Below are 14,359 nucleotides of genomic sequence, written 5' to 3' on the forward strand. Positions count from 1 at the left end.
ACTTGTAAAAAAATGATGAGTATTTGCAGAATTAATGATAAGCTGTGTTTCTTAAATTGAATCTAGCAGTTATCATGAGCACAACACAAATGCATGTCTTTAAAAATAGATCTGAAGGTATAAAAGTAGAAAATAGGAGAAAATTAATGGGGGATACTACTTTGGGGTGTGGTTTTTTTGCTTTTTTCGATGCCTCTTTTTTCTCAGCACGTTTTTTCCGATTGTCAATATCGGCAGCAGCAGCATTGTAAGAAGTTAAAAGTCCATAAGATTTTTGGTTAGAGATTGGTCATTTACTGCTGGAATCTTGACACAGTCCAAATCTGCTGTCCTACTGCATACTGGAGTTCAGTAACCACTTAGTCCGTTAGTGGCAAGCTAGAATGTTTCTTTATTGGGAAATGACCAGGAAGTGAGGAAAGAAATGGCTGAGATTGATGGTGTTCTAAAGGGGATGAAAAAGAGAACAGGTGAGGAAAAAAAGCCCAACACAGGGAAAATAAATAAATAGAAAGATAGAACAGTTACTGTACAGAATAAGAAACTGTCAGTGAATGGAAAATGCAAAATAGGAAAAAAATGTAGGAAATTTAGGAAGTAAATTCATGCAGAATTAGATGGGAGGCACAATCCTGAGACAAAAATGAATTCTATTTTTTATTTTTGTAAAGCTTAGTGCAAAAAAGAATACAGTACATTGTCTGAGCTGGGCTGCTGGATATTAGAGTGTGGGATGCTTGCACTGTTGTTGATAATGAGCACCTTTTGAGGGTATACTTGAATATTACAGTGGTTTTCGCTTTAAACCCAGAAATCCTCTATGGCCACACTGTGTATGGAACTATTCTGCTTGTGGTAATCCTGTTTGGAAATTACTGTTACATAACAAAATGTATGTGCCTTCTCATTTGTCCCTACGAATTGCCATTTTACCTTCAAAACTGAAATTTGTTGCATTGCTTGCCAGATATTTTCCAAGAAAAGCTGCTTGGGATATTCTTTTCCTGAGGCTTTCGAAATATAATGGTGTCAGGGAGTTTAAAATAGAACCACCCTTCAAATCCAGATTTCTCTTTTGCTGACCTTCCTCTTTCCTTACTTGATTTTGGCCTGGAATGAACTCTTGTCCTGTGCCAAGTCCCTTGAGCTTTTCCCTGGGAGGCAGTGCACTCATCTCTGCCATGCCCATTTTACAGACTCTCTGCAATCCAAGTAATGGCTATGTATGTTCCTCGAAACTCTAGCCAATACAAATGGCATAGTGTTTGCCAGCTTTGTGTAGGATATATTTGACAGTTGCGGAAACAAGGAATTACTTAGGCCAGATACTTTGCTGCTGTTGCTTCTTAATTACTGCATATGCATTTTTTTATTCTAGAATTAAATGTACACAGTAAAGCTCCAGCTATTTATGCAAAGTGGCTTTTTGTTTCCACTTACCTTTTTACACTCTATATAAAACTAACATAAAAACTCCAGAAAACATCCAGTTTTAATTTCACAACATCAGCGTTTACATTGGGGAAAAAACACCACCAAAACTTTAAATCATATACATAATGATTCATGTGTTGCTTATAAAATGAGAAAGGAAACGCTACTCCCGATTTATGTATGCAATGGAAATTATTAAATGATACTGGGATCTAAGCAAGGTAGACAAATAGTATGTTTATGCAGCCCTAGTCAGTGGTTGAGATACGCTGAGCTTAGATTAGCCTGTGTATTTCATTAATGCAATAGTTTGAGCGCAGCTTACCTTGCGGGGCGTGAGGAAGGCGGCAGTGAAGAATCAGGATTTGCAGACAGCTGTGCTGCACGTGCCCGAGCATCCCAAGGAACCAGCATCTGTGCTTTCTGATGATGACAGGAGAGGGGCATGGCTATACAGTGTGCCGGCTGGCAGCTGCGGCGAGGCAGTGCCGCATTTGCCACTGAGCTTCTGGCTGCTCTGCCGGGACCTCGTCCCCGCTGCCCCACATTACACAGCTCCTGGCTTCTGGCAACGTGGGGCTCTGCCAGCGTGTGCCTGCCCTGGGTGTGGGGTCAGGCAGCCTCCCCCAGCCCCGTCCTCCTGCCCTGTGCTGCAGCAGGATGGACGATGGCAGATTGCTAAAAAAAAGCCAGGATTGTCTGCAGAAATACCACAGACCTATATTTGTTATTCACTTTCTAATTTCTGGGGTATGCCTCATTTAATCAGCACTTCTCTATTTAACCTTAAATTAGTAAAAACTGGAATGGAGGGGAAATAAGAAACTCTATATAAAAAACACTCATGTTGAAGCGTAGACACGCTGACAAAATTCAGGCAGCTCAAAATGAGAGATGACACTCTGTCCTTAATTTGTACCGGTGGGAAAAAGGATGTGAAAGGATGTAAGTCGGGCACAGAGTATCAGCTGGGATTTGTGTTCCTGTGCAGATCCAAATGTTAACAATGAATGTAATCTTTGAAGTTTTCAGGAAAAAAAAATTCTTAAGGAAGTTAAACACAAATCTGTGCTCTGTAAAAATTTTACTTTGATAACAATCACCAGTTTGCATTAATTAGTGAATGTAACGTAATTTACTTTTCCATTTTAGAACATTTATTTTGGGTCGCCAAATTTTTTTTTTAGAAAACTTGCTACAGAGCATGCAAATATGATGCACACTGCCCATCTTTAAATATATGGTTGCACTGTAGCAAGTTTCCAATACATTAAATACTGAAAAAAAAAAATTCAAATTTCCTTTAGGCATTAAATCACATTCTGGATTAAAAAATTTGCAAACCTATAGACTCTTTTATTTTTGACTAAAGGTCAAAGCTACTTTTTACATACGTAAATTAATATCATCAAATAAATATCGTAAAATTTTTTCTTTGTCTCTGATTAAACCATTTTAATTTTCTCCTTTAATATGCCTCAATTTACACAATGGTTTTTATCCCTCTTAATTTTCTTGTCCAGATTTAAAATCCCAAACCTGGGATGTGTTTGACTTGGCTTTATCAATAATACTGCAATACTAAGACACAAACCAAGCATACTTAATGTTATCAGTTTAACAATTTACTTTTCACATAGTGATAGCTGACTTAGTATAGGATACAACATTCCAGCTATTTTGTTTTTTTTTTTTTAATAAAATAATACCTTGATTTATTTGTATTCCACCAGCATGAATACATTCATTGCAAATTGCATGCACATAAAAGGGAATCCATTTGTAAACTACATAATATCTTAACAATAAATAGTATTTGATCTAATGCATGATAATAGTGCATTTCTTGTTAAAACTGCAAGCCTTTACCAAAATGAAAACAAACTCTTTTTCTCCTTATAAATATTTTAAATAATTTTTAAGTACATGTTTCATACCAAGTATATAAAAATAGTATTTTTAGATAAATTAAGAAGTTTCATTTACATGACAAATAACGTGCAACAACTAACGACTCTCTACCAGCTCTATTTGGTTGATTGTCTAGATGACATGCAGCGATAATTGTCCCTTTGCCTTCACAAAACTGACAAACAGACCAGCAGGACCCACGATCACCTGAAGCAAACAGTGCCATAGATATTGTTTGGGAACAACAGTCAGACACTCAGGGAAAACCTTTGCTTCGAGGAACAAAAGCCACCCATGACAGTTCTTTTGTCCTAGACTTCCAGCTGCTTTGACCCTCAGGGTCTTTGGACTATCACAAAAGTCTGCCAAACAGACCAGTAAGTTATATCTGTATACAAAATGCTTTTCAACATGCTTCTAGAATCTAAAAATTTTTTTCTTCCTATAGTATGAACCGGCAATACCTTTTCTTACTTTCTATAAATCTGAATTTTCATGTCTGTAAGTCTCCATGATCGCCAGAGAAAAGGTCAAATAAAGCAGTCATGCAGCACTCTCTAAATTGAAAACTGGCAGCTGTGGAACATGCTTCGAGTACCACTTCACTGTGTCTCATTATACGTCTATGGCTTGGTAATCTTTATCTTTAACATCCCTTGTGCTTGTCACAATGTCTATCGGGAAATCCGGGGTCTGTGCAGAAACTACTCCGGCTGTTCCTTCCAGGTCCCACGATCCCGGCAGGTTCTCAAGGCTTAGAGAGCTGATTGCTCCTTGGCTAAAGCTACCTTCCTCAGATCTGCTGGGGAGCACGAGGTGTAACGATGTCTCTGATGAGGAGCATACTGAAGAAGAAAGAGTTGCTGAAATAGACTGAAGAGGAGTCAAGGTAGTGTCTGAACGGGGAGAAGTGCATCTCAAAAATTGCAAATTGTCTTTCTGAATTACCTGATACTGGGAGGGGGAATTATGAAGGCCCGGTGTATAATAAAATTCACTGTCCATAGAATTTTGAAGGTTGGGTTCAGTTCTTTGGGGGCTGCTGCCTACAGAGGACAGATCTGTATTCCAAATATCACATAACGTGTTGCCACGGCAAATTTGTGCTTTGGTACAAGTAAAGTTCCCAGCTTGCATGTGTGTACAAGGTTGATGCGTAGTCCAAGACTTTCGAGACTGCAGACTTTCCATGGTAGGACTTCGAGATATGCCGTGCACAGCACAGAGCCCTGGAGGCTTTTGGGATGTGAGCAGGTTCTCCAGAAGGCGCATCACATTCTTCATATCCTTAGTTAATTGTGAGACTTCTTGAGTTAAAGTTGTCACCTGTTACGGCAGGGCAAAATATTGCAGTATTTATTTATGCTGCTGTACCTGAAATGCGCACATACGTACCTTTTTTCCTCCTAACAATATCAGCTTCGGTCTCTGACACAGTGTCTTTACTTTAAAGAAATATACTCTACTAATATATGTGTGGGAAATAGTCCATCCATCTACCCTACCACAGTTACATGTTACACTTCTGGTGGCATATTGAAATAATTAAAACAACTCAATAAAAACGTATGATGGAAACACCGTGGGCGTAATTCACCTGGTGTTAAATGATACTCTGTGTATGAAGAATGGCCTTAGGGTCAGAACTGAGACGATTTCCAGTGGCAATATGATATCAATAGCTTCTTGATCAATCATTAAATATTTTAATGCATAAACCTTTGTTATTAACTAATTTCATACTGATGAATGATATAAAAATGAGGTCTTGTGAAATCTTGTTCAGAAATACACGTGTGAAATATGCTGCCATCTTCATAGTAAAATAAAAGAAACCCATACCCGAAGGTGTCAAATGCCAAGTAGTAGTTAGATGAAAATCTGGCGGACTACTACTTAAAACAAAACGAACAAATAAAAGAAGACAAGAAACTGGAAACTCTAAAAACTACTCACTACCTCTAAACATTTAAACAATATAAAAGCCTGTGAAACAGTTTTCTTCCATATAGTTATGTGTGTGCTTGAAAGGTATTGCGTATAACACTGAAAGAGATAGTAATCCACAGCATAGGTCATTCTGGTGTGCGTGCAAAAGGAAGAATCATATTTTCTATTAGACTTTTTTTTTTCCCCCTAATGCCAAAACCACTGATAGCATCCAATGAATTACATGAACGCTTTAATCTCCCCAGATTTGCGGTTTGGATGGGGATCAGATTCACCGGTTCTGAATATGTGTTTTAAAATAAATTGATATACGAATGTTGATGGGGACGTTCATTAGAACATGATAAGGCCATTTTGGGAAATGAAAAGCCTAACTCAAACATTTTTTTATGTGACCCACTCACCATTTAAATTGTGTTTGCCTTTTCTTTTTCCTTCTTAAGGAAAAGTTTGCAGGAAGTTAAAACCAGTCAATTATTTTTAATAAAGAGAAATTTAATATTTTAATTTAATTAATTTAATTTAATTAATAATTTAATAAAGAGAAATAAAGAGAAGAAAAGAGGTAGAAATCAACTTTGTCTCCATGGTAGCTAATCAATCTATTTTAGGTCAAGCCACTGTCGTTACTGTTAAAATAGATTTTCTTATACTGATGTTAGGGAAAGTACACTGTTGAAAAAAAGACATGACTGTACATTTATCTTCAGAAGGCTAAACCACCTGTCAAAAAGAAAAAAGCCTAATTTAGGGGGCCTTTCTTTGCCCTGAAGTAAGGACCCCACCAATCGGGTGCCCAACACAAATTAACTTTCATGTATTCAGAAATACAATTTTCATTTTTCTGACAGGATAGTTCCAAAGAAATCTATTGAAAAGGTTGAAAAAGACATTTCAGGCTGAGTTTGGCTTTATTATGATTTGCCCAGGGAAGTAGTTGAGTTGCCATCCCTGGAGGTATTTAAAAGACGTGTACGTGTGGTACTAAGGGACATGGTTTAGTCATAACTTGGCAATGCCAGGTTAACGGCTGGACTTGATGATCCTAAAGGTCTTTTCCAACCAAAACTATTCTATGATTCTGTGATCTTACACAGGACTTTACTACAGGCACAATAACTATAAAGAAGTTCCAAGTTAGAAGGAAAGTAGGAAGTTGCAATTACAGCTCCTATGTATCTGTTCCTTTCTCTGAACTAAGACTTCAAATCCATGCTATTATTTAATAGTTTTGTAATAATCGTACTACCCCTGGACGGAAAATGCTTAAAGGGAGGAAGCTGTTGAGTGGCACATTACAGGATCTCTCTCTGTCTCTCTTTCTACCTCTCTTTCTTTCTGCCTTGTTACTTAAATCATGGTAGATAGAAAATGAGCATGACATCTCCTTCTGCCAGCTGAGATTAAGCTTTGAATGCCTGGTAGTTCATTTGAACTTCAGTTAACGTGAGGGATTAAAATATGTTAAGAAAGTGATTTGTGAACAGGCTTCCTGTGGGGTCAGAGCAGCCAGAGAAGGTTCTCGGTACCGTCAGACTGTAGGGAAACACACCATGAGATTTCAGAACAAATCAGCCATACAAGAACTTCTGTGCTCCATTGGGAACTGGGAGATGGCATTGCAAAACCTCCAAAAGCTTCTTTGGGAAGAAAGTGAGAAAGACAACGAAACCCATGGCTACCTAGATTCAGTGATTATAAATTTTTTTAGGAGCATCACTGTCCCCTACTCCTAGTAGATAAAGCAACTTTGTTTTCTGTTCCTAATTTCCCAACTTACATCCATTTTACAGGGTTTTCTGCAGTTGTGCAGATAGGAAGATTGATGCTACCTTATGAGTACGCACCTCACCCAAACTTTGAATGCTGTGTGAAAATATCTGCAACTTTAAAATATCTTGTTTGGCTTGGTCCATGTTTTTCTCTTGTATTTCTGATTACTTAGAGACTTTTAAAAAGTTTAATTATTCTTTAACATGTTTCTTTTGCCAATTCTTTGAGATAATACGGCAAAAATCAATCCCAGCATCAGGACTTGTGGCAGTCCTGAATTTGTTAATTACAACTTGCTCTAGTGCCCAGACACTATTTTTGATATAGCAGCTAGCTCTTAGAGTGCTGTCTTCTCATAAGCTTGCTCTCGCACAGTCATAGGAACTGACCTGATAAACCAGCCTTTGCTGTATGCTTTAGTACTTTCCAGTAGTGTGATAGTTTAGGATCCAAAGTTTTTATGCCAAACTTCATTAGAAATTAGCCACCATTTAGTGAGATCTATTTGGACCAATACTGCTTGACACATAGGCAAAGCTATTATGTAATTTTCTGGATCATTTAAAACCTTTTCTGTATTTTACAGACTCTTAATCTTACTGGATTAAACCTCTGATATCTGTACTACAATTAATTACCGCCTATATATTATTATATACTGACCTAGTATACTATTACTGTTACTATTAATGTTATACTGTTTATGCTATCCTTTTTAAGCCCTGCTGAGATTCTTGAGAAGATACAAGTAAGCAGGTGTAACAGGGAACAATTTTATCAATAGTGTTAATTTCACAGTGCTCCAGAAAGTGCAAAAGAACAGAGATTAAAAGTAAAAGAATTTTAAGCCTATGAAACAGAAATGGAAAGCAGTACAGTTTCCTTCTGAGCAAAAGGGCTAATTCCTTGCATGTTGGTAAGGCTGTTCTCTTTTCCGGAGTTCAGTGATTATTGCTAGGCAGTACAGCTAGTTGTACAAATGGTGCCTGCTCTGCTAGGCAGACAGCTTTAAAACAATCTATGAGATCCCAAATATATTTGAAATGCTGCCTTAACAGTTTCTAGGACTTGAAAAAGAGACTGCAATGTTTCCTGATATAGAAACTGGGATTTATACAGATTTAGCTTGAATTAGGAAGCAGTACTTCTCAGGCTGGTCAAAAGCAGTGGGCTGGTACTTTTTTAGCAGACTGTTCTAAAGAAAGAATAACTTTCAAAACCAAATCTTTTTTTTTTTTTTTTAAACATACAGACTTTAATAATAACAATTTCTGATTTAATAATAACACTTTCTGATGCTGTGACCAATATGAGTTTTAGTAGTTGTATTTTGCTTTTTCAAATTACTTCAACAGTTTCAGTAGAGAGTATTTTTCTTTACTACCAGTATTAAACTTATGCAGTTTGAATACTTTGTTCCATGTAGTTAAGTAGGAATGGAGATGATCATATTTAAACCTTGCCATAAAAGTGACGAAAAGCTTTATATGATGTAAATTGATGATGGTGATTACTGCTAAATGGCAAATATCGTCTAAACAGGTTTCTTTGTTTTTCCATTATATTTTCCAGCATTTAAACTTTTTTTTAATGTTAAACTTTCTACTAGAATTCCTACCTCTCGCCACTGTTCCTGGATAAATCTGGAATAAGCCTTTTGATTTCTGATTAGAAGCTGGATACAATGCTATTTTTTCCAATCTGTGGTTTGCTCCCTTTTGCAATTCAAACTTCACCCAGACATCTTCCTCCCATCACTCCTTCTGAGCACCCAGAGAAGTGAAGAAGAAAATTGGGTGCTTCATAAAGTCAAGGAGACTTTCAGCCAGGACGAGTTGTCTTTTGAGGCTCAGATTACGTAGGTGCTGATACTGTTTCCCAGTAAGTGCATTGTTGAATGAACGAAATGAGAACTGAGCTGAGACAGACTTTTCACTGATCATCTGTCAGCATCTCTGTGGCCATTGGTATTATGGTGACAGACACTTCTGATTTAATGGCACTTTAGGAAAAAAGCTAGTTGCAGAAGAAAAAAAAAATCCAGTGCAGCTAATCTGAGTTCAGATTAAATATATAGGATCTGTACAATGATACGACGGGTCAGTTTCAGTGAAATAAATCCAGAAATCTGGAAGGTTGTGAAATTGCCTTTATCGTGTATCAGAAAATTTGCTGATTTCTCTTCTGACTTGTTAGCCAGCTCTTGGGTAGTTCCAGGGCAACCAGTCTGTCTGGGCAAATTAGGACACTAAGGTTATTGCTATTGCTACCAAACAGGTAAGGGCAGAACAGAAAATTATGAAGGACTAGATAATTTAAGCGTATTCAAGTCAACAGGGCTCCCATGAGATTCAGTCTAGAAAAAGGGTTCCTAAACGGCAGTTGTAATAATAATTTGTGGCTCTTTGTTGCTGGATGTGGATGCTGCCTTCAGGTTGGCATAGAATCAGGGCAGTGTCAGCATGATGGTGGCAATAAGGAAACCAGGTCTGGAAATTACTGCAAGACTTCAGAAAGTATCAGGGACAAACTGACTGACCAGCTACTGACTGAAAGCAAATGGAGGATCATGGATATCCAAGGTGGCTGGCAGAGGAGAAGCTGTTGCTGTGTACTCTTGAAAGAAACCTTGAGGTTGTATATATGATATGGGGAAAAATATTAAGCAAAAAATTTCTATAAACATCTAAAGGAATAGTTATAAGAGAACAGGCAACATACGTTTCTCTAGAATAAACCATGGCAAAACAATGTAACTCTTCTTTAACTGAAAGGCTGGTTTAATAGATAAGAAGAAACTGTAGATATGACATATATCTTGTCAAAATATTTCTCAGATGTTACTGTCTGCATGACATTCTTCTAAACCAACTAAGAAAATATGACTGAGATGTAACCACGGTGAGTTGGATTCATACATGACTGAAATGGTTTATGAGTAGTGGTTTGCTCTCACTCATGGAGATTTCAAGCCATTCTTTTTAGCAGCCTATCCTGATCTGTTTTTATTTAATTTTCATTTTTTAATGGCTAAATGGAATTCGCGTTCACTTTTAAATATCACTAATATGAAATTCAACAAAGATAAATGTTAAACATTACATCTGAAAAGAAAATGTCAGAGGCATGAATATAAGTATAATATTCTGCCTATGCAGAGTATGATAGAAAAATACCTGTGGAGTTTTGCTGAATCACAATTTGCAGGCATTAATCATGCTCTCAAGATATATCAAAAGTATTTTTTTTATTTGACACAGGAAGGGGATTCTCTTTACTAGGACTGGTGAAGCTTGATATCATGTACTTTGTCAGTGACTTAAAAAGATGTAACCAAAGACAATCCAAAAGAAAATGCTACTTATGAAGAGTTTTAGAAAATGTGACGGGCAAAGAAAGACGAATTTGGTTGTTGAGATCTGCTTGAACAGTATGTTTCCAGTGTAAATTGGTTTTAGAAGGAGAATGGCAATCAGCTTTTTGTTATATCTCCTAGGCATAAGAGAAAAAACAGTGAATTTGCGTACCAACAAAAATAGATCTTTTCAGTACAGGAAGGTTTTGAAATGACTGTCAGGGAGTTAACTGGATAATTGTCATCATCTCTCACGGTAGTAATATTTTTTATTCAAATCTGAAATCAGCTTTTGGTACCCAGTTGATTTTTACACTGCATGGCTTCCTCTTTTGATTCATTTATTTGTCTCAGGTGCCTGTCCACCAAGGAAAAGTGCAAGAGAGACGCCACAGCGTATAGGACCTATGCCATGTATGTGCCGTATGTCCTGCTTAAAAAAGAAATTAACCTAAGCTTTAGAGCATCAGGCATTTTTGTTACCTTCATCTGCCAACAGCTATTAAGCTAACACTAAAAGGAAGAAAAAAATATCTGGAAAGGCTAGTCTATAATCATCAAAGTACAAGAGCAGAGAGAGGGAAAACAACAAGAATGCAAGAGTTCTTTGGAAATATGAATGTTAATGCTAAAAGGAAAAACATACTTTTACAAATCTCAGTAGACAAAAAATGTGCTTACTTGGTGTTTATGGTTTAGAAAGCTTTTATTTCTTAACACAAATAATACTAGGTTTTATATCTTGACTTTTATGCTAAATTTACATAGCTAAAATCCAGAATGGATAATTGGTTGTAATTAGTGTTTGTCACCAATAAATGTCATTAGTTCACTTTTTGACACATTTTTTCTTGATTGAAGGATGTTTTTCAAAGTGAATTATTGGGATAGCCTTGCTGAAAAATAATTTTCTCATGTGATAATGTAGTTACGAACTTTTCATAAAGAACATGTTTTTAATTACTATAAGTCAGAGAAGTTCTTAAGCTGCAAATTGAACTTCAACAGTACATCCCCTATGTAAAACTGAAGGCCTGATTAACTTTACCAAATTTTCTTCATTGGTGCTGATTATAAAATGACTGTTTCCATTGTGTGTATGCATTTTTAGCATTAAGGAATATGTTTTGCTTAAAAAAAAGAATGCTTTTTTTCCTGTCCTGAGAGGAGAATGAGACTGATTTTTGGCAGCTGGATGTAAAATATGTTTTTAAATAATCTATTTATAAAATTTCTTTAGGTGATTTAGAAAATACACATATTTATTTAGGATTGTTCCTTTTGTTAGATGAAAGCAAAATATCTCTGTGAACTCATTCTTTCTGTTCTAAGTAAGTGCCAAATGCTTAGAGTATTTTAAGCACTTGCATCTAAAAAACCTAAAATTAAAAATAGCTGAATTTCCACTAAGTGCTCCAACATGCAGCTAAATAGAAGGCATTTTTCTAGTACAAAACCTGACCCTATTCATATTTCCTCATGTTTGTTTGTTTTTCAGTTGAATGGGAGAAATATCAGTACTCTGTTCATGATACTGTTCTAGTACTGTAATTGCGGGATCTACTGATGTGGTAAAGCCAGGAAATCAGCCCCCAAATTCTGAAGCTGAAGGAGGCTGCGCTGCAGCTGGGTTGCACATGGGAAGAACAGGGGACATGACAAAGAAATCTGAGTTTGTCTGCGTGCACCACGCAAGATGTCCTGGATATCTGAGCGTGAAATCCTGTACCCGTGTATCTGAATGGAGAACGCGTACATGTGCACTCTGCAAATTACAGGAGAAAAATTATGACTAAAATGTGGGTATTTTCTTATTTTTAAGTGCTCTGGGTTTTAAATAATTCAGATTTGGGTTTTGCACATTGGATCAAAGTAGAAGTATTTCCATGCTTTTTTTCATACAGTTGCATTCACAGGATAGAGAGCTAAAAGCCCATCAGGATACAGAGAATGGGACAGTGATAGGCAGGTGCTTTAATCTAGACTTATGGCCATCTGTATATCTTGGAAAATATGATTAGTGGTTTCTTATTTTTACTTCTGGGCTCCTTAGTCGTTATGTATGATTGCACCAGGTAAATGGTGCCTCTGAAAAAATGCGGAACGTTTAGATACACTCATCCAATCAGCCTTTGCAGACAAATGCATTGGAAAGACCAGGTTGAGTATACAGATCTCTGCAAAGGAAGATACATACTTATAAGGCAGAAAATCTATTCCTAAATTCTTGCTCTGCCTAATTTGGAGGAGGTACTTGAATTAAGCTTTCCCCAGCTCAGAAAATGTGCCACGCTGTTGGGTATTCAGTCACTTAATCTTGAAAATATTGCTTAAATAATTGCATTTTTACTGGAGTAAGAATGTGAACCTTAACTTTCTTGCCTTCCACGTACCGAACATACTGAACTATAATGAAAGTCATACCATTTTTATTCCATGCTTATGTAGAATAAGTGGAACGGGCAAGTAGGGTAGGAGATTAAGTACTCCTATTCCACTCCACCTTGCAATACTGAACCTGATGGAAATTCCCTTTTATCAGCTTGGATCTCATTCAGGCTCAAAATGAGAAGCGAGGTTGGGTGAGGTAATGATGAAGCTCGGTAACCAGCTGAGCAGCCAAACCATGAAGCTATGCAATAGGAATCTGGGGTGTGTTCAAGTTTCTCTCACGTCACATAGTAAAGCGGCAGTGCTGACTTTGGAGCTTACGCTCCTTAGAGGAAATCTGTGCATCCGTTAGTCCTAAAGTTAATACGTATCAAACTCTGAGAAATGAAATCAAGGCTCTGTCTTCTTAGTGCAATTCTTAAGTAAATGAACTTTCCTTTGGATTACGTAGTGAATGTCACATGCCTAAAATTCTGCCAAGAGCTACACTGGATATCTAAGCTGGGTATAGCTTGTTTTGTAGATTTATCTCTGGGGTAACTCCTTTTTGCTTTGCTAACAACAGACTGTATTGAACGTATGAATGGGAAGATGCATGTCTTTGTTCCCCCAATGAACAGCTGAAGAGTTTTTAAGCTAACCAGTGAACTGATGTAATACAATTGCCTTTCATGAAAGCAGTTATTTTTGCATTTGTTGATTGACTTCTGATCTCCACTGGAAAATGTATTAATGATAGTGCTTGCTGCTGTTGGCTACTTGTGACCTGTTTTCTTGTATTCTCTTTTTCAGGAGGAGGCCGCATATCTTAATAGAGAAGTTAGTTTATAAATGCTGGTATTTTAACTACTGATAGCAGCATCAGTCATAATCTTCCATTAACGGTCATCATCAAGTGATGGAATGTAACACGTAAGAACAAAAAACCCAAGAAACAGCTAGTGTATTCCAGCAAGGCTACTCAAAGGCTCATTTGGGTAAGTACCAAGTCAGTACTGTCAGTTCAGAAATTCCAGATGGGGCATGTTTGAATACATATAGAATATGCAATCAAGCACCCTTACAGTCATGCAGTTTTTTTCTGTGTAAATTTTAATCCATGGGAGGACTTGGAGAATACTCATCTGTCTCTGGGATGTGAACCCAGAATGTTACCTATGAAATCAAAATCTAAACCAGTTTGGAATTGCTCCTCATACTTTATTTTTAATGTCTCAGTCCAACATTTGTCCATATTGTATACCCATGCATTGTCACATTGAATTGAGAATTCTCATGCATATAAATGTTTCTATGTTTAAGACTCTTGCCTGGTCAGAATGCAGAGCACTGTTTTCTTTGCTAGGGGACTTAGAAAACAAAATATGAGCTTGGAAAGTAGAGAGTACTCCTTCCAAGTACTGCAAGGCACCAACAGTCTTTATCTTAAACGTGTCTACACTAGTGTAGATGTACTCAATGTAACGTACTTTATACAGCATGGAGTAAATTAATCTTGGAGATACTGCAAAGTTGAATATAAATGTTCCCTGAGGTTCCTAGACT

At 37.0% G+C, this 14,359-nt stretch overlaps 1 protein-coding gene across 1 annotated transcript in view; it reads right to left on the reverse strand.

Moving 5' to 3' along the window:
• Positions 1-3,960: 3,960 nt before the first annotated feature.
• The window catches only part of KCNH8 (potassium voltage-gated channel subfamily H member 8), a 190,249-nt gene continuing 179,850 nt past the window's right edge, over positions 3,961-14,359 (reverse strand). Inside the window, exon 16 of the mRNA XM_054191617.1 lies at positions 3,961-4,671. Coding sequence (XP_054047592.1) covers positions 3,961-4,671 — 711 coding nt within the window. The remainder of the gene's footprint in view (positions 4,672-14,359) is intronic.

Source organism: Rissa tridactyla, chromosome 2, assembly GCF_028500815.1.
Source record: "Rissa tridactyla isolate bRisTri1 chromosome 2, bRisTri1.patW.cur.20221130, whole genome shotgun sequence".
Classification (NCBI taxonomy): Eukaryota; Metazoa; Chordata; class Aves; order Charadriiformes; family Laridae; genus Rissa; species Rissa tridactyla.